At 54.6% G+C, this 18030-nt stretch overlaps 3 protein-coding genes across 5 annotated transcripts; 2 read left to right on the forward strand and 1 right to left on the reverse strand.

Annotated features, from left to right (window-relative positions):
• Window positions 1–438: 438 nt before the first annotated feature.
• Window positions 439–8737, forward strand: SLC51B (SLC51 subunit beta). Its single transcript, XM_074837394.1, has 6 exons — window positions 439–621; window positions 4283–4382; window positions 5535–5909; window positions 6249–6392; window positions 7197–7287; window positions 8074–8737. Exons 2-6 carry the CDS (start codon window positions 4343–4345, stop codon window positions 8291–8293), a joined length of 870 nt encoding a protein of 289 aa, XP_074693495.1. The 5' UTR covers window positions 439–621; window positions 4283–4342; the 3' UTR covers window positions 8294–8737.
• RASL12 (RAS like family 12) lies at window positions 8675–13796 on the reverse strand. 3 transcript variants are annotated; one of them, XM_074837391.1, is made up of 6 exons: window positions 13581–13796; window positions 12585–12701; window positions 12427–12483; window positions 11228–11301; window positions 10944–11134; window positions 8675–10123 (listed from the first exon to the last, which is right to left on the reverse strand). In XM_074837391.1, exons 2-6 carry the CDS (start codon window positions 12691–12693, stop codon window positions 9739–9741), a joined length of 816 nt encoding a protein of 271 aa, XP_074693492.1. In that variant the 5' UTR covers window positions 12694–12701; window positions 13581–13796; the 3' UTR covers window positions 8675–9738. The 3 variants fall into 3 exon arrangements, with proteins under 3 accessions (XP_074693492.1, XP_074693494.1, XP_074693491.1); XM_074837393.1 differs by lacking the exon at window positions 13581–13796 and adding an exon at window positions 12969–13015; XM_074837390.1 differs by lacking the exon at window positions 13581–13796 and having other exon boundaries at window positions 12585–12949.
• A 969-nt stretch (window positions 13797–14765) lies between these two features.
• Window positions 14766–17058, forward strand: KBTBD13 (kelch repeat and BTB domain containing 13). The gene has a single exon (XM_074837389.1). The coding sequence runs from the start codon at window positions 15243–15245 to the stop codon at window positions 16623–16625; it is 1383 nt and encodes a 460-aa protein (XP_074693490.1). The 5' UTR covers window positions 14766–15242; the 3' UTR covers window positions 16626–17058.
• The last annotated feature ends 972 nt before the right edge of the window (window positions 17059–18030 follow it).

Below are 18030 nucleotides of genomic sequence, written 5' to 3' on the forward strand. Positions count from 1 at the left end.
CCTCTTAGACTTAGCCAACTGTTGCCAGCACCTGTGAAAGAGGCATGGCAAAATCTCTGATGGGTGCGTTGTGCTTTGCCTGCAAAGTCGGTTGCTCTTATAAGATGCTCTGAGAGCCTTAGAATGACCGTTCACTAAAAAAAAAAAAAAAAAAAAAAAGGGTTAATCTGCTTTATCAGGACATGCTTCCTTTATGCAATGAGGACTGAGCCAGGCAGAGTGAACATTATCATTCATTTTAACCCCAGGGTAACTTATTACTGAGTGTCGTTCTACTCGCCATGCCCTTTTAACACCGGTTACACCAATAGCTTGAGCAAATAAGCTGGAAGTTCCTGCGGTTCATTCTTTGGGAAAAGGTCATTCACCTCATGCTGTAAATGGGCCCACTAAAGAGGTGTGTTTTTTTCAGGGACTGGAGTGAACCTCAACTGTTGGACTGGCCTTCACACATGACTCAGGAGCAGAATGAATCACAGCTCGTAGCCTACTGAGAGCAGGAGGAAAGGCAACCTTGTCGCCGTAGTAAGGCGCTGACGAGTGCTCAGAGGAGGCATCTTCAGACAGCAGTGCTTAAAGAAGAAATGTAGCTTCCTCTCTGCTGGGAACTGCATGTTTCTGGTGAGTTAACGGAGATTAACGGACACTCCTGCTGCACTAGCCGGTCGGTTAATTTATAGCTAGCTGTAAAGAAAGGCTTATTTATTTATTTCAGTTAGAAAGCTCAGATTCTTGGAAATTTTAAGAAGACTGTGTAACTTGTTTAAGGAGAGACTGAATGGCAAATGAGAAGCAGGCTGGGATAACTCCTGCATATAAACAGCCTGGAAAGCAGTCAAAGGAAAATATTTAATATAACTCAGATTTGCTCTTTAACTTTTGACTTTACAAAGGTTAAAAAATAGTACAGACTGCCTTCTTGCTCTAGTTTTTTAAATATTAAACAATTTTCTTGTGTTCTTTAATTGAAATCAGTCCTTAATGTACCTTTATAAACCAACCCGTGCATTTTATCTCTGTGGTGTGCCATTGTATATCCCCTACGAACCCCAAAGACAGGGCATCCCACTTTTATAATGTGTTTGGAATAACTGATGCATTTTAATACAATCAGTTAAGATAAGATAACCACCAGAGAGAGAGTCTGGAAGACAAGAGGAGACTATTGTACAAAGACTGGGATGTTATAGGTGCATTGTCCCATATTGTGTAGTGAGTAGAGTATCCAGAAGGACATTATCATCTTAACAGAAGCTCTACTTGATGGTCTTCCCAGAAGAGCTTTTTTCCCCATCTTTACTTATATCAATATAGTAAGTATCTGAAGACTTCTCATTTGCAGAGTGAGGGCAACATCTGGCTTGGTAAGCAACTGAGTATTCAACCTGATAAAAACCAACACAGAAAGCACATGGTGGTTTCACAGCACTGTGTGCTGTGCCCTGGATGAAGGGTGTCCTCGTGCAGCTGGGGACGTGCGTGTTCCTGCACGGCACAGGCCGCTCGCCGGGTTATGTCACTCTTTAGAGCACATATACCTCACCTCTACCTTGTGCGTGTGACGGGTCTCAGATCTCCAAGGGCTTCCATCATGAGGAATGATTTTACCATTTAAGTGCTGGGATCAATATGTAGAGCAAAAAGCAGCCACTTGCCATTTTTCTCTATTTTCTTGAGATGTCATTGGATGCCACCAAAGTCCACAGATCCTGGTTTTGAACAGGAGGATTTGGGGCCACATTGGCGGGTGACTCTTTGTTCCTGAAGTATGCACAGCATACAAATTTTGCAACTTTTGATGTGAAAATCCCATTTGCAAGAAGAAAGAAATTACAGAATTGTTTGGGTGTAAATATAAACGCAAAATAACACAGGTAAAATGTTTCCTTGAGAGGTGCTGGCCTCTTTGTTCTTTCTACCTCCTTCCATACAAACATAAAACACATGAGCTTTCTCTCATTTGAGCTTCCCATGTTGAACCCAAGCTGGGAAGCAACCTCAGAAGGGTCTTGGGTGTCTTCAGAGGGCTAGGAGACCAAAGTCCACAGCTTAGAATTGTCTAAGGTCCGGATCTAAGGGCTCATCCCCATCCAAGAGCAGCCAGAGTGACTGCTGAGATGTGCGGGCAGGGGAGCAACGGAGAAGACATCACCCATTCTCAGCTTGTTTGGGCAAGCGGGATGTGGGCAGTGGGGCAGAGCAGCTGTGTGGGGAACGATGGAGGTGACTAAAAAAATATCTCTTTCAAGCTAGGAGATCCAAACTCTCCAGAGCGTATCTAGCCCAACTGTGGGACTCACTGTTTCCTTACTGGGGAAACTGGTGGTGCAGGCAGTGCTCTGAATCCTGCTCAGGCTCTCCGCTGGGGTAGATACACTGTCCTGAGAACACTTGGGTTTGTAGCTTTGATGAATGAAACTTCCAAACTAGTTTGCTCAGTTTGATGTAGATGTAAAAGATCTTTAAAATAACAGCGGTTTCTCTTAAAGTCTTTCACCTAAATTTCCTGGTAACGCACGATAAATATCCGTTCTGCTACTGTATTGTACCTGAGACGTTTTGGCCTCCCATGTCTGGGAGGGATTTGGTAATGCCGAAGACTTTATGAAGTAGTGAAGTACTTTTGGAAGCTTTCTCAGCATCCCTGCTGTGCGTGACAGTTTTAGTGTGGATACCAGGAGGTGGCCAGCAAGTTATGAAACACCTTAGGAGAAAATCAGCAACATGCACATCAAATATTCCTGTTTGCACAAAGGATTAGACAGAAGCCTTGCACAGCAAGATTTAGCACATTCAAGTGGCACTTCTTAGTAGGGTGTAACAGACTTGTAACTTGATTTCATCGGCACCAAGAGTTTATTTCCTCCTTTCTGAGAAGTGATCCATATGAATAAGCTAAAGGTTACCTGGATGGTAAGGTAATTGGCATACCTAACTGCAGGGAGCAGCTTTACCCATATTTTCTGAAATACAGAGTCAAAGTGGACCACGTGTTTGAGAGTCCTGTTCTCAAAGAATTGCTAACAGGTGGTTTTCTGGCAGCAGGGAGCAAGCCTGCGTGCCTGGTTGGCTATAAAATGTGAACTTTGAATTGTGAAGACATTGAGAAGTGGGGGAAAATAGTAGCAATCATTAGGTCTATAACCGATAGGACAAATGCTTCCCTGAAGAGTCAGCAGCAGCGTTGTTGACACGCCTGGCACAGTGGAACATGCTTGTGAGCGATTGCCAGGGAACAGTTTCAGACAGTGCCAGGCCACACTACAAAGGTGGATAAAAGTTGAGAGTATCAAACAGTCGTAAAAGTCTAAGTCTTCATGTAATAATTAATGGCCTGTGGGGCCAGCATGTCTGAGAGATGCATGTGTGTCATGGTGTCATTCACCTGCGGGTGGGTGACGGTTTGGATGAGGCCAGTGAGCTGAGCAGTGGGCTGGGGAGAGCCAACCCAACTGTCTCAGAGTAACTCACCGTGGACAGCCAGGAAAGCCCTCTGCTCGGGTCACGTCCCTCCAGAGGAGGCTGAAGAACTGAGGTGGACAAGCAGCCATAAAAACTGGATTGATGCCACTGACAAATGAGGGACTGAAGGTCAAGGAGGAGCTTTCTGCTTCCCTGAGCAATGGGAGACACCTTTGCCTGAATGGGAAGCTGGCTTTTCCTTCTCTTGGAGCTGAGCCCTCCACTTTGTCATCTCCACAGCCTTATTCAGCCATCCATGGATTGGCAGCAGGTAGTCCCTGTCCACAAATTGTGTGTTCTCTGAGGATCGTGGCAGGGGAGCAAGGAGGGAAGCAGCGAGGTTAGCTGAGGAGGGGCTGGCTCTCAGCAGCCAAGCTCGCATCTGCACAGGGTCACCTAGGCAAGGGGTCTAATGCCAGGCAGTAGACCTGTGCCAGAGCCACTCTGCTATCGCTTCAGTGCCTCCCGGAATCACCATCTGTCTGCACCCCATCCTGGCAGCTCAGACTCACGTCCGCAGAAGAGAACAATGTCACAGCTGTGGGGGTACATCAGATCCCCTCTCTGACACAGAGCTGGACCAGGGAGGAGAATCAGCATGAGTGCAGCATAATTTAAAAGATCATTACTGTGCTTTTGTCTCCTTTCATCTGCTGTAGACACCAGAAGAGAAACATTCTGGCCTGCCATTTCCAGTCCCCCTGAGTAATAATTTATGTAACTTCCAGGGCTTCCACTGATAAAACCAGTGGCACCACACAGTGGGAGCTAGCAGAGGACGCTGTGAGGTTATCCCTCACTTCTTGTCTCTCTTTCCCAGGCATCTGGACACTGACGGAACACTGGCGAAGGCGTGATCCATCCCAGCTCACGGACAAATATGAAGTTCTTCTGGATAATCCCTTTTTTCCTGCTGCAAGGTAGAGTCTTGGCTTAGAGGATAATGGCATGGGTAAAGTAGGTCACACGTGCTGAGGCTGTGTCTCTTCACAGGCTCTCACAGGCTCTCAGCACGGATTACAACAAGACATTGTCTGCAGAGTGGAGCTGGATGTACACATGCAAGAGTTTTCCAGCATTGTTCTGTGACCTTACAAGCACCTCACTGGCTGAGGGCAAACACATACAGATAGTATTATGGCAAAGACATACACTAAAGACCTTAGTTTTCTGGAAATACAGTTTCTTCCTCTCCATGGGCCCATTTTCTTCAGCATACACCAGCAACAGCCTGGCTCGACCATGGGGAAAGTTGCACCCACAGCACAGTTGCAGTCTCTTTGACACCAAGGAAGACACTTGACACATGGAGATTTGATTTTTTTAAAACCCAGTATCAATGTTTGTTGGGACTTTGTGCACCTCTCCTCTTCAGAGCAATGTTCCAGCTGACACTTTAAGGTTAGACAGCCAAACTGGAAAGACCTGAGCCCCAAACCCTTGCTCCTCTGGCTCTCCAGAAACAGAGATGTTAGAGGCAGTTCCTAGTTCATCCAGCTGGAGCAGGACATCAGGGTGTCTGTCCCCAGAGGCAAAGCAGAAGCCAGCCATGAGGCTCACCAAAGGGTCTGAGCTTCCTCTGCCACTTGGAACTAACCAAGAGAGCAGCCTCCCACCTCCCAGGAACGGCAGGAAGGGGCTAAGCCTGGGCCAGGCTGCACGGGGCTGTGGGCTGGCACCAGCCAGCACACCAAAGGGCCCATCAACGTTCAAGTCTAGGAGAAGAGCTTACTGTCATCTCTTCTCTGGGGATCAGCTACAGATTCAGCTTCGAACAGAGCTCGGTGCCAGTTGCAAGGGCAAGTCTAGCTGGGCTTCCCCAGACCCACCTAAAAGGACGTGCTTGAGCCATGTTTGCTGAGAAGCGTGGGTTAGGGAGAGCTCATCTATGAGCCCAGTGGCCCTGACAGAGAGAGGCTGGACTGGAGAAAGTTCGTGTCTTTAATGCCTTTTGCCCTAGGCTGTTCCCAGTTCCAGAATTGTTTGTCATTCCCATCTGCCCTATACACTCTGTGTGCATATATGTCCTGCGCTTACGGGATGGCCACACTCATATGCTGGTTTCTTTGCAGACGCTGGAGCTTTTCTGATGAAAAATGCTAAAGTCAAGCTGTGTTTACAAGCCAGCCCAATGAATGGGAATTTATTGCTGGAGGACTGTAATCCAGAGTCAGATTTCCAGGACTGGTCTTGGCAAGGCGATTCTTTGATGAATCATGGCACGCAGAGCTGTCTCTCCGCGGTGGGGGCTGACAGAGTGCAGACAAGTCTCTGTGGCAGCAGGGGCTACACGAGCTGGGACTGCTTGAATTCGCTGCTCTCTCCTCTGGGCAGCAGCCAGGGCTACCTGGTGGCAAACAAGAAAGGAGTCGCTCTCAGTAGTGTGACAGGCCTCAAAGCCCGATGGCAAGATGTTGCAGGCAGGAGCGTGTGCGAGGAGAAAGCAGGTAAGTGCTGCACACCTGGGGACCAGTGGTACATACGTACATCTGTATGTACACGCACACAGACACAAACACACACACGCTGCTGGGGAATGTGGAAAGACACAGTCAGCGCCCTGGGGTCCTTCCAACCCTGGGTGCCTCACCATAATGGGATCTGCAGTGTGAGTTAGAAACGCTCTCCACTTCTCGGTGCCTGAGATAAAGCTGTGCCCTCACGACTGCGTTCTGCCTGCTTGGAGAGACGTGCTGGGCAGCCCTGGGAGCCATGGAGAGGACCATTTCTAGCCTGAAGTATCACAGCAAGTGACCATTGCATCCTTCTGCTCTTTTCCTCCACAGCCGAGGCAGAGCAAGACAGGTACTTCGCTGCAGCCCTTGCCAGCACACACGTGTATGACCACACAGCAGGCAACGCGACCCTTGTGCTGGGTATAAATCAAGAAGAGCTGGAGGAGCTGCTCTGGTTCTTCCGCAGAGAAGACCGTAAGTCCCACTGATGTTGCTGGGTTGAGAGTTGAAATAGAGATACGCGGTCCTTGGCTGTTAACCCTCCTGCTTAATGGAGATGCTGAGGGAATTACCCAAGGAGGTGATTTACCCCAGATACACAAACCCTCTCCAGAAGAAGCAGGCCATGGTGAAGAGAGGCATGAGGCTTTGCTGAGTGTCTCGTCCCAGAGAGGGGTTCAGCCTCTTTCCAGGCATATATCCTGCCAAGAGAGCAAAGGTCTGGGATGACCAGTGATTTTGGTAGGGTGGAGGGAGCAGGTTGATATGAGCAGGTCAGTGCCCCAAGGATCAACTTCAAAGCCACAAAAATCAAGGGTGCAGCATCTGCTGCCATCTGTGCTGCACACCCCAGCCAGTGTTTGAAGGCAAAATCTACCCGCCAGAGCATGGCAGCGGCGAGAAAGTTTGTGGGGTGGAGGGCCCCTTCTAGCAGTGCTCCTGGTGGGATGCTGCAGCTCCCAGCCCTGCTCCCACCCTGGGGTACAGTCACTCCCAGCTCTCGGGCAGGGTTGAAAAGGCACGTGTGGTCAGAGTGAGAGAGACAGAGCAGTTGTGTAAGTCTCCTGCCCAGGGAGGGAGAGTTGCCTGAGGTTATCCCAAAAATGGGGCCTGGGTGCTCTGTTCTGGGTACTGAGCTGGATGCCAGCACCTCTGCCCTCATCCTGCAGCCCAGCCATGGCACTCTGAGCTTGGGTATCCTCAGAAAATGCCTGGCTGGGCTCTGCGGGTCACACTGCTCTGTGCATGCTAACGCTGCCTCTCTGTGCTTTCCCCCAGCATCAGTGTGGAATTACTCCATCCTTGTGCTTTCCTTCGTGGCCATGATTTTGGGTCTTTTCCTTCTGTCCATTAACATTGTGCGAAACAGGTGAGACAGGAAAATTCGGGGGTCTTTTGGTGTGTGGTGGTGTGCTGAAACCTCCCCCCAGGCAGACACACGTGGGTTTGGCAGAGCAGGGCAGCATGCTGAGACGCAGGGCAGGACGAGCCCTGAGTGATGGGGAGAAGAGCAAAGAGAAACTCCATGTGCTTCATTGTAAAACCTTGCCTGGCTCCCTGCTCTCCTCGTGTGTCACTCAGAATGAGCCACTTCCCTTCTCCAGGCCCTGGATCCTCAGCAGTAAAACACCTGCAACAGTTCTTCAGGGCTGTTGGGAGGGAAGCGAGGTGCAATGTGAAGTGTGAGGTGCTCTCCCATAAATACAGGGGCTCTGGAGAAGGACTCCCCAGCCTTTTCCCAGCTGCATTCCCACAATATTCCCCTGGGCTGTACTGCTGTACAACAACCCTGCAGCTGAGGAGCAACTTGGTGTTTTCTACAGCAAGAAAAGTTACATCTGGGACAGAGTTTTCATCTTAAAATGAGAGAAAAAGAGTTAATGTTACAAGTGTGCCGTCCTCTCAGTTTAATGATGGCTTGCCAGGTGTTACTGCCTTGCTTTGGGCAAAGTGGTGTTCTCCGAGTGTGAACCCCGTGGCTGTGTGTACTCAAACATTTCAGACTATTTCTGTGACAGTGCAGCTGCCAGGGTTTGCCCCTTCCCAAGGCCGAGGTGTGAAGGGATGGATGTGACTGTCACCAGGGGTAGATACTTGCCCCCACACGCGGGCTCGCTGTTTCACTCCGCCTTTCCTTTGTATGCCTTTCCTGCAGAAAAAGGAAGATCTACGTGTTCAGAGAAGCCGTGCAAACCACGCAGCAGGCTGAGCTGGAAGCCAAGCAAGCCCTGATGCCTCTGCAGGAAAACAGCCCGGATGAACCACGCAAGCAGGAGCCGGTGCCCCAGGATCAGAGATTGGGAGAAGTGGTGGTCCAGTGGAAGGACGGGACCGTCACATCTCTGTATGCAGAGAGCTCTGAGGATGCCTTATAATGGCAGCTGAAGTCAAAGCCCTAAGGAATATATCAAAATGTCTCAATTTGTAGTGGTGGAAGTTTAAACATGCAGTTTAGCCTGGAGAAACAGAGAAAAAAAAAGCAGCAGAAGCGGCTCTGGACTTGAGGCAAAGCTGTGCATGCCCCGGATCAGCTCCTGGCTGGCTGGTCGGTACCTGCTGCTCTCAGTTGCCTCCAGCCTCCTCTCCCACACCCACTTCACCCCCTCCCTCAGATGCTGCCTGCCCCCGCCGCAAACGGTGGGAGCCGAGCCGGGGCGGGAAGTGGGAAGTGGGAAGTGAGAAGCTTTTCCTGCAGACAGCCAGGGAACGTGCCATGACGTCCCATCAGGAAAACAGCCACGCTGAAGCGGAGGCGCTTTTGTTCTTTTCAGAAATTGTCTTTATTAAAATACTTTCCAAAGTGGTTGATTGAAAACCCATATTGAATATCTCTCTCTCTCGATAAGGTCATATATATATATATAATGTACAAATATACACGTGGATATTTTACTCTGCAGAATAACTACAACTCCAGGGAGAAGCAGAGCATTTAACCTGATACAGCAAATGAAACTGAACGTGCAGCCCTTGACCCCGGCTTGGGCACAGGTAGACCCTGGTCTGCTTTTAGGATTCACTTCACGCCCATCACTGGGCACTTGTAGAAGCCATGAAATAATTTAAAGAGCTTTTTTGGAAATACATCAGTCTTTTAAACAAAGGCTTTTCAGAGCGTGTCCTCGTCAGTGAAGCATCACTCCTTGCAAAGCCTTTGAAAAGGAACAATATAGTGTAAAAAGTTGATTAAAAAACCCAGCTATTTTGGTATGACTTATTTCAATGCATGGGAATGAGTTTCAGGACACCTGAGGCCTTTAGTTGGCTGAAACAATATCTGCACCTTTCTTGTTTGGATTAAAAAAAAATAAAAATTCCTCCTACTTATTGCTCAGTCAGGGGACCCGTGAGACGAACGAGACGGGTGCCTCTGTGCTCGATTAATGATTAATTCTCCCTTCCTGGGCTCTCAGGTGCCCAAGGTGGGTGGGGGGCCCTGGGGACGTCCCTTGCCCTCCCGGTGGTGCCCGTGGCTCCAGCTGCTCAAGGAACCACCCAGATCCTCAGGGAAAGCCGGGCTGGTCCCCGGTGCCAGCAGCAGGACAGGGTGCAAACACCGCAGCAGCGCTTGGCCAGGGGGCGACGTGAGCTGGGGAGGGGGCAGGCAGAGTGATGCTGCATCCGATTTCGGCCTCTTGGCACCCCATCTGCTCGCCAAATCCCCACCGCAGGCTTTGCCCCGGTGTGGAGACTGGAGCCACCGTCCACCAGCAGCTGCTGCGGTGCCCATGAGTCTGTCACGGCTGGTCTCGGCCCTTGTGGGGCCGGGGGGGTTGTGGGATTCTCTCACCACCCCCTCCACAGCCCACAGGGACGCGTCTTAAAATATCTTGAAGCCTTTCAGCAAGGTGAGCGTGGGAGCTTTCCTCTTGCTCTGAGCCCGCGAGGACTTGACGGTGACCAGCTTGGCCTGGGCCACCGAGGGGATCTCCTTGTAGTTAACAGTGGAGAGGGTGTTGAAGGTGCAGCTGGCCAAGCCGTGGCGGGTGGGCAGGGCGAGCGGCGTGGCCACCGGCGGGCAGGGCTGCTCCTCGGTGATGAAGAGTGGCCGGGCAGGCGTGTTCCGCTCCGCCTGGCGCCGCACCTCCCGCACGGCTTCGTGGAAGACGTGCTGCACCCCCGCGAAGTCCTGGCACGCCGACACCTCGTAGAAGAGGCACCCGAACCGGCTCGCCAGGGACATCCCTTCGGCTGCGGGCACCTGCCTGGTGAGAGTGGAGGGGATGGGTGCAGCATCCCTCAGGGCACTGCAACCACCCAAAAAGAGGAGCGAGGGGTGCAGGCAGGGAGCAACAGACCCCATACCCTGTGTCTGCTTCCCAGTGAGCACCAGGGCAGCACCTGCTTGTCCCCTGTCCTGGGACAAGCAGGGGACATGTTTCCAAAAGGGCTTTGCCTTTCCTGAAATCCCGGAGTAACAGGCTGCATGGATCCCTGGGGGAGTCATGCCCAGTGGGGACATGTGCCAGGGACACAGGGGGCTGGATGTGATGGCATCACGCTGGGCAGTGGGGAGGAGATGGGGCAGGTCCTCGCTGTGGGGAGGGGGAAGCCTCCTGCCAGAATCCATGCTGGGAGCATGGGGGGGTTCATGTGACTCAAGGACCCGTGGAACCAACACTCAGCACGGCCCTAGAGCGGCACAAAAGGCCAGAAAAACACACCAGGGACATCCAGTCCTGGCAGCGGGGACGGGGCGAGGAGGCGCTCCAGGGAAAGGGCACATCTAGAGGGGAGCAAGGAGCTGGAGCGGGCTCAAGCCCTGTCCAGGGACAGTGACACTGCCTTACCACGCAGCCAAAATCATCCTGCTGAATAAACCAACAGACTCAAAATAAGCACAACCCTCCCCAGGCACGAGAACAGGAACCTCAGGAGTGTGGGAGAACATGGCAAATACCGATGGGGTGGAAATAACCACAAAAAAATTCAGATTTGGGTTTTGCATCCCAGCTGGATGGATAGGGGGGGGGATCTGTGAGCTCTCCCCCACTGAGAAAAGCAGCCTTGCCCCGCGCCCGATACCTGTACTGCTCCATGTCCAGCTTGTTGCCCAGCAGGAGCACGGGGCAGCGGCGCTGGCAGCCCCTTGCGTGCAGGGCGAGGACCTCCAGGTAGCTCTGGCAGCCCTCAAAGCTCTTCCTCTCATCGATGCTGTAGACGACGAGGAAGGCGCTGGCCCAGCGCAGGTAGCGCTCGCAGTTCCCGGGGCCATCCTGGGGGTGAGAGGAGTGGCTGAGCCGTGGTCCAGCCGTGGTCCAGCCACATCACGCCGGGCGTTTGGCACCCACGGTGCCCCGGTGCCTCACCTGGTCGGCCGTGTCCATCACCTTCAGCAGCACAGGCTGCTGGTCCACCAGCTCCTCCGAGGCGTAGGTGTCCTCTGCAAGGAGAAGGATGGTTGTGAGGATGGGCTGGGGTATCCCGTCTTCTCCAAAGCCAAGCAAAGCCCAGGATGCTTGGGACACCGCAGAAATATCTCAGCCCCTGATGAGGAGCATCCTCCACCAACGCCTCCCACCTCACTCCTTCCTGAGACAGTGTGATTTGGGGGGGGGGCTGGCAATGATGCCGGCTGGGAGGAGTTATTTCTCCCTCCATGCCGCAAGCGTGGGCTCCCATGGGAGAAGGAGGGAGGGGAAGGAGCCCGGCACGGTCATCGCTGCACCCGGGGCTCAGCCCTTATCTAAATGCCACGACCTGGCAAGATAAAGCAAGCTAGCGGCTTGACACTGGGGCTGTTTCCCAATAAATCAGGCAAAAAGAGCACCCCTTTCTTTTGGAAGGGGGGCAGGCAGGGAGAGCCGCTGAGTTGTTCCACTGGGAGAAAGATGCCTTCTCTGGCTGGGTCCTAACGGATGCATTTCGGAAAGGTTTTGACGTGGGAAGATGAAACCACATTCCCAAAAAAGATCCAAGGAGGAAAGGATTTATCCTTCTTTCCTAAGAGTCGCTGAGTTATTAGGGGCTGGAGTCGGTTCCTGGACAAGGTCCATATCTCCCTAATGTCCCCGATAAATCATTTATGGTTCTTCCCCGCGCCCTGGAGTCAGGCCTAGGAAAATAGTTATTAATTACTCAAACGAGTGGAAAAAAAAAATGCCCAGAACCGCTTGCTGCAAAGCGCAGCCCCTGGGGCCGCCCACTCTGCAGCCCCCACTCGCTCCCCCAGCCCTTCCCCTGCCCAACACCCCCAGGAGTGAGCAAGAATCACGAGATGCTCCCCAGTAATTCAGCTTTCAGTTTCTTTGGGGTGATGTAAGGAGCCAACATTCCCCCGTGGGACATGCCCGCGGGGAGAGCACTGCTTTCACCTCTGTTTTTACAGGCGGGTTTGGGTCAAATCCAGCCCTTCCGTTGTTTTTCATGTAATTTTGGGTGGTTTGGGTTTTTTTTTTCCCCTTAAATGCCATATTCGTGGGAAACACAGGAGATGGGAAGGATGCTCCATGGGAGCTCATGGGGGACAATGGGGGGGCCAGAAACACCCGTGGAGAAAGCGTCTTACCCAAGTTCGGATCATATTCGCTTATGAACCTCTTGGTTAGAAACTTCACGGTCAGAGCTGCAGGAGGTGAAAGAGGTGGGTGAGGCAGGTGTCCCTCCCCGGCACCGGCACCCTCCCGATGCCCGGCCATCCCTGTGGCGGTGGGGCACCCGTCTCACCTGACTTGCCGGCCCCTCGGCACCCCAGGATGGCCACGTTGCACTCAGTGAGGGGGCTCTGCGGTGGCCGCTCGCCACCGGCTCGGGGTTTGCCGAACATCGAGGACATCCTCCGTCCTGCGGGAGAGAGCGGGGGGGACGTGGGGCACCCGCTGCCATGCCGGATGGGGACCTTCTCGCCGCCTGGCTGGTGGGGTGCCCCAGCCTGGGGGTAAGGGGGGCTCAGCAGCACCGGGGAGGGGGATCCACTCGCCTCCATCCGCAGCCTGGAGTCAGGGTGGCCAGCATCACCATCCCACCCAAGCAAAGAGAGGGGCCCCCTCCTCCTCATCCCTCCACCCACCCTTCGCACCCCAGAAAGAGAAGAGAAACGCAGCCTCCCACCTTCAAACCCGCCGCCGGAGGAGACGCGGGGCTCGCCGGGGTGCGCGGGGGGCCGAGGCCGGGACTGGGGGAGCAGCAGCCCCTGCACCGCCGGGGCTGCCGATGAATGAGGCAGGCGGAGGCGAGCGCAGCTCCCGCCGCTCGGGCCCCAGCCAAACTCCTTGTAAGGAAAGCTGCCGCGCCGGCGCCGGGCTGGACACGCTGCCCCGGCCACCCCGGGGACGGTCCCCCCGGCAGGGCACACGCCAGCCCCCCAAGCTCCCAGGGCTTCGGGCAGTGACGCCCCCAGTCCCAAAACCCACCACGCCTCTGCTCAGCGGCCACCTCGCCATGTCCCTGACACCTTATTGTGTCCCCAGCAAGCAAAAGCCAGGTCCTGCTCCCCTGGGCTGAGGCCGGTGCGCTCATTGCACCTCCCGCAGGCAGGAGCGGCACCCAGGAGCGATGCTGCCTGCGCTGCCAGCCTGCCCACCGCTTGCCGGCTCCTTCAGATGCGTTTAAGCACAGCCACCTTCTGCTGCTGGCAGAGGCTTTGCAGGGGGGAAAAAAAGCCCTTTTTCCACCCAAAAGGTACAATCCCGAGGGGGAAAGGGGAGCACGGGGAGTACTCACCGCTGCCCGCACCAAGCCATCAGCCGGCACCCAGCGGGCTCCGAGCCCGAGTAGGTGGCGGAGGCTGAAGTCAGCATTGTCATGGCGATCGCAGCCATTTGGGATGGGGCTCAGCGCCCGGGACCGCAGGATACGGCCCCTAAGCTGGCCCCGAGGGGTTTCTATGGGGGGCCGTAGCCGGGGGGTGAAGGCTGCTCCGTGGCCATGCGGGGCTGCTGCGCCGTTGGGATTATTGCCCGTTAATGCAGGCAGGATATTTTTAAACCCTCCCAAAATAGTCTGGGAGTATGGAAGTCCCTGCAAGCCCCGGGGATGGGGAGGATGGGGATCACTCTGCTGCGGGATGCAGAGCCCTTTGGGGACCCCCAGCTCCCAGACCCCTCTGGACACAGGTCAAAGATGCTTAAAAGCAATCAGAGCTAAATGTGGTATTTTAAGCTGGGTACTCAAAAGACCCAATGACAGTAACACAAGCTCAAAGCTCTCACCTCTCCCCTAAACTGAGATTTTTTTGGAGGGAACCTGCTGAGGCCATAATTCTGGGGCAATGACTTTGCTGTCACGGTGCCCTGGGAGCTCCCGGCTGCTGGGATGGGAATTAAGGAGGGAGGAAAAAATACACCTTCAACAGGGTGGGCTGCTCAGCTTAAATTATGCATCAAAACTAAACACCAGCTGCAGGTGGCCATGTGGAGACTCAGCGAGCAGCCTCCCAGGTGAGCCCTGTTGCTGGCCCTCCTCAGCACCCCACAGCAGAGGCCAAATAGGGTTTCTACCCAGAAAAAGCTGTGAATAGCACACAAAGAAGCAATGTGACATGAACAACACTTTTCTTCACCATCAACCTCTACATGAGTCGCAGGGGGGTTGTCTCTGCCCACAGCCAGGTGTTACGGGGAGTGGGGCGAGCCCTGTGGCTGGAGGGGACTTTTTTGGTGAGAAGGGGTTGCTGCACTTCATTTTCCTCACCACAGGATCCCCAGATCAAGCTGGTTTATGGCTCCTTGCACCCGGGATAGATGTTGCCCAGGTTGCTTGATGCCTCCTCCCTGGAGAGGATGGCAAAGGGACTGGCCCCATAGAGGTCTCTCTCTGCCTGTGGCCACACTCAGGGAGCAACAAGCCCCTTTCCCACAGCCGGGCTGGACGGCACCGAGATTTGTTGGCATCAGTTACCTCCCTGGGGCCATAAACCCCACATTTTAAGGGGGGGGGGAAAATAATAGTGTGGCAACATGCTTTTCCCAGCCATGCAAACATGGTGCCCACCCTGAAGTGGGGACCGTCCCTTCAGGGCATCACAGGGAGGATGCCTGGGAGTGGGGAGAGCAAAACCCATCTGCCCCGGCACACGAGCCGTGATAGAGCCGGGTATCTCCGCTGTGACCTGCGCCGGCTGGTGACGCCAGGGCCCTGCCTGTGTTTTGGGTGGGCAGCTGAGCTCGGCGGATGCCTTTGAAAGGCCCCGGTCACGAGCTCGGCTATCTTTAGCTGAAGGTATTTATATTCCAAGGCAGTGGCGTGGCGGCCGCCGGGCAGCGCAGCAAAGACATCAAAGGGTGGTGGAGGCAGCAGGGGCTGCGCCGGGACACGGCACGGAGGAGCATTGGGTGCTGCCCCACACCCCCCGACAGCTGCTAAGCCCTAAGCCCCCAGGTGAGGATGACCCCAGAGGAGGAAGGCTCCCAGGCAAGGCCCCCAGAGCGGGTGCGTATCCGGGTGGAAGAGCAGTCATTCTGGGTGGAGAAGACCTTGCTGGTGGAGAGCAGCGAATACTTCCGTGCCCTCTTCCGCTCAGGCATGAGGGAGAGCACGCAGGAGGAGATCGGGCTGGGGGAGCTGAGCGCAGCAGGGTTCCTCGCCATGCTGCGGGTGCTGGCAGGCGAGAGGCCCGTCCTTGGCAGTGAAGAGACCTTCCAGGCGGTTGAGTGTGCCGCCTTCCTGCAGGTGAAGCCCTTGGCTAAGTACCTGATCCACTCCATCAACTCCGATAACTGCATCCTGCTGTACCAAGCCGCCGCCATATTTGGTCTCCTGGACCTCTTCCACTGCGCCGCGCTCTACATCAGGGACAGCTACGCCGAGCTGAAGGAGTACCTGGACTGCCTCTCCGCTGACCTGCTGGCCTACGTGGAGACCCTCCTGCCCAGCACTTTCGTGGCAGTGGGAGCCCACACACCCACCTTTGAGTTCTTGGAGGACCTCTCCAGGACCATCTGCTACCTGGATGAGGAGACCAACACGTGGAGGACCCTCTCCTGCCTGCCGCTGAGCGCCAGCACGTTCCTAGCCGGCATGGCGACCATGGATAATAAGATCTACATCGTGGGTGGCGTCTACGGGGCCAGCAAACAGGTGGTGGAGAGCAGCTTCTGCTATGATGCTGACGCCAACGCCTGGAGCGAGTTCCCCAGCCCTCATCAGCTGCGCTACGACGTCCGGCTGGTGGGCCACGAGGGCTACCTCTACGCCATTGGCGGGGAGTATGAGAAGATCTCACTGAAGTCCGTGGAGAGGTACGACGTGGCCTCCAGCACCTGGACGTTCGTCTCCGACCTACCGCAGCCGAGCGCAGCAGCACCCTGTGCCCAAGCCATGGGGCAGATCTTCGTTTGCTTGTGGAAGCCACTGGACACCACTGTCATCTATGAGTACGAGACCCAGCAAGATGCATGGCTTCCCGTCACCGAGCTCAAGCGGCACCAGAGCTATGGGCACTGCATGGTGGCCCACCGCGACAACCTCTACGTCATGCGTAACGGCCCCTCGGATGACTTCTTGCGTTGCGTCATTGACTGTTTCAACCTGACGTCGCGGCAGTGGACCGCCCTGCCCGGGCAGTTCCTGAACAGCAAAGGAGCCCTCTTCACCGCCGTCATCAGGGGTGACACCGTCTACACCGTCAACAAGATGCTGACGCTCCTCTACTCCGTGGAAGAGGAGACCTGGAGGTTCAAGAAGGAGCGGGCAGGTTTCCCGCGCAGCGGCTCCCTGCAGACCTTCCTCCTGCGGCTGCCGAGACGCGACCACGACGTTGCGATGTAGGTGGCCGCCAATCCCACGTCAGGGTGCTCTCCCCTTGCACGTGGCCTCGGCTCCACATCCGTTGCCCCCCCGGGCTTCTCTCCTCCTCCGCGGAGCCGTGCTCAGGTCCAGGGACGCGTCATGTTGGGCCTTGGAGGTGACACTAGACCCTGCCAGAGGGAAAGGGGCTGCAGGCAGCTGCTGCCTGCCTCTGCCTGCACTGCATTGGCTGTGTGCAAAGTCCTACCAGACGTGGGCTCACGAGCCAACCACAGGCAGGGCTTCGTGGCTTCTGCAGAGGACAGATACCAGAAAGATGCAAATATGGGTTTTATTTATTCTGACCGCACTCTGAAGGTGTGCAGCATCCCACCTCCTCTCTGCTCCGATGGGAAATCATTCATTATATCCCAGAATTAAAAGGAAAGCTATAAAAAAAAAAATGTGGTTTTCATTACTCTTTGGTTTGGGTTTTTTTTTTTCCCCCCTTTCTGAAGGAAAATACCTCCTAACGGGGATCCACGTCAAGGCTCACTCCTACCCGCTGAATGCTTTTTCAGCTGCGGCTCCGTTTCAGAGTCATACGTGGGAGCATGGTTCCCACGCAGCCCATGCTCCCTGGGGAGATCTCCATGGCCGCTCCCGGACGTAGTGGGGTCCTGGGAGGAGGTGGGGAGGTGGGGGCGTGAAGAAAGCATGTGCTGGGCATCGGGTGCTTAATGCACTGAGGGGTTTCTGGGACCCATCCGTCACCCCCCCAAGTGCATTAGCCAGCTATCGTCTCCTCCAGGCTTGTCTGCCAAGCCCCACCATGGACCCAACGGGGTGGCAAGTGCTGGCGCTCATCAGAGGCTCATTTGAGCCAAGACAGGGTCTTTTTAGGACATGGCAAACCTTGGAAATACAGAGGGAGGGAAGGGAGAGCGCACAACCGCTAAAGGGTGATGCCAGGCTTGCAGAGGTCTTCTCCACTAGCAGACCTCTGTAAGCAGATGAGCTGTTCTCATGAGATACCACCCCCCGGTACTGGAGGTTGATAGCCCTCACCACCGGCTTGAGGATGGCTGGAGAAGGCAGAGCTGCCCTTTGTGACTGCAGCACTGCTGGGAGACCTGCAGGGACCAGGCCAGCAGCAAACCCAGCCCATGGCTCAGCTGGTTCCCCTCTGTGGGGCAGGCTTTGGGCTGCCCGTGCCGTCCTGGCCAAAGCAGAGCGGAAGGGAATACCAGCTGGGATGCCTCAAATACCTCCGCTGCTGACCCTCGCCAAGTTCTCAGCATTTTCAAAACACTTACCGCAATTGAGGAAAAAACCCACACAACACAACCACAAACGAAAACAAACAAGAAAACCCCAGCTCGCATCCATGGCCAGATTAAAACTCTCTTGACGTGCCTTGTCCCCATTTGTCCTCTGCCACTGGGCC

This window comes from Strix aluco, chromosome 12, assembly GCF_031877795.1.
Source record: "Strix aluco isolate bStrAlu1 chromosome 12, bStrAlu1.hap1, whole genome shotgun sequence".
Classification (NCBI taxonomy): domain Eukaryota; kingdom Metazoa; phylum Chordata; class Aves; order Strigiformes; family Strigidae; genus Strix; species Strix aluco.

What these genes read in the sequence shown, in the direction of transcription:
- SLC51B (XM_074837394.1), top strand. Translation starts at nt 4,343, where the DNA reads ATGAAGTTCTTCTGGATAATCCCTTTTTTCCTGCTGCAAG. An exon ending in CGTGTGCGAGGAGAAAGCAG is followed by an intron (nt 5,910 to 6,248) that starts GTAAGTGCTGCA and finishes TTTCCTCCACAG; the next exon opens with CCGAGGCAGAGCAAGACAGG. An exon ending in GTTCTTCCGCAGAGAAGACC is followed by an intron (nt 6,393 to 7,196) that starts GTAAGTCCCACT and finishes GCTTTCCCCCAG; the next exon opens with CATCAGTGTGGAATTACTCC.
- RASL12 (XM_074837390.1), bottom strand. Translation starts at nt 12,915, where the DNA reads ATGAGGAGGAGGGGGCCCCTCTCTTTGCTTGGGTGGGATGGTGATGCT. An exon ending in CCGAGGGGCCGGCAAGTCAG is followed by an intron (nt 12,484 to 12,584) that starts GTGAGACGGGTG and finishes CACCTCCTGCAG; the next exon opens with CTCTGACCGTGAAGTTTCTA. An exon ending in CGAATATGATCCGAACTTGG is followed by an intron (nt 11,302 to 12,426) that starts GTAAGACGCTTT and finishes TTCTCCTTGCAG; the next exon opens with AGGACACCTACGCCTCGGAG.
- KBTBD13 (XM_074837389.1), top strand. Translation starts at nt 15,243, where the DNA reads ATGACCCCAGAGGAGGAAGGCTCCCAGGCAAGGCCCCCAGAGCGGGTG.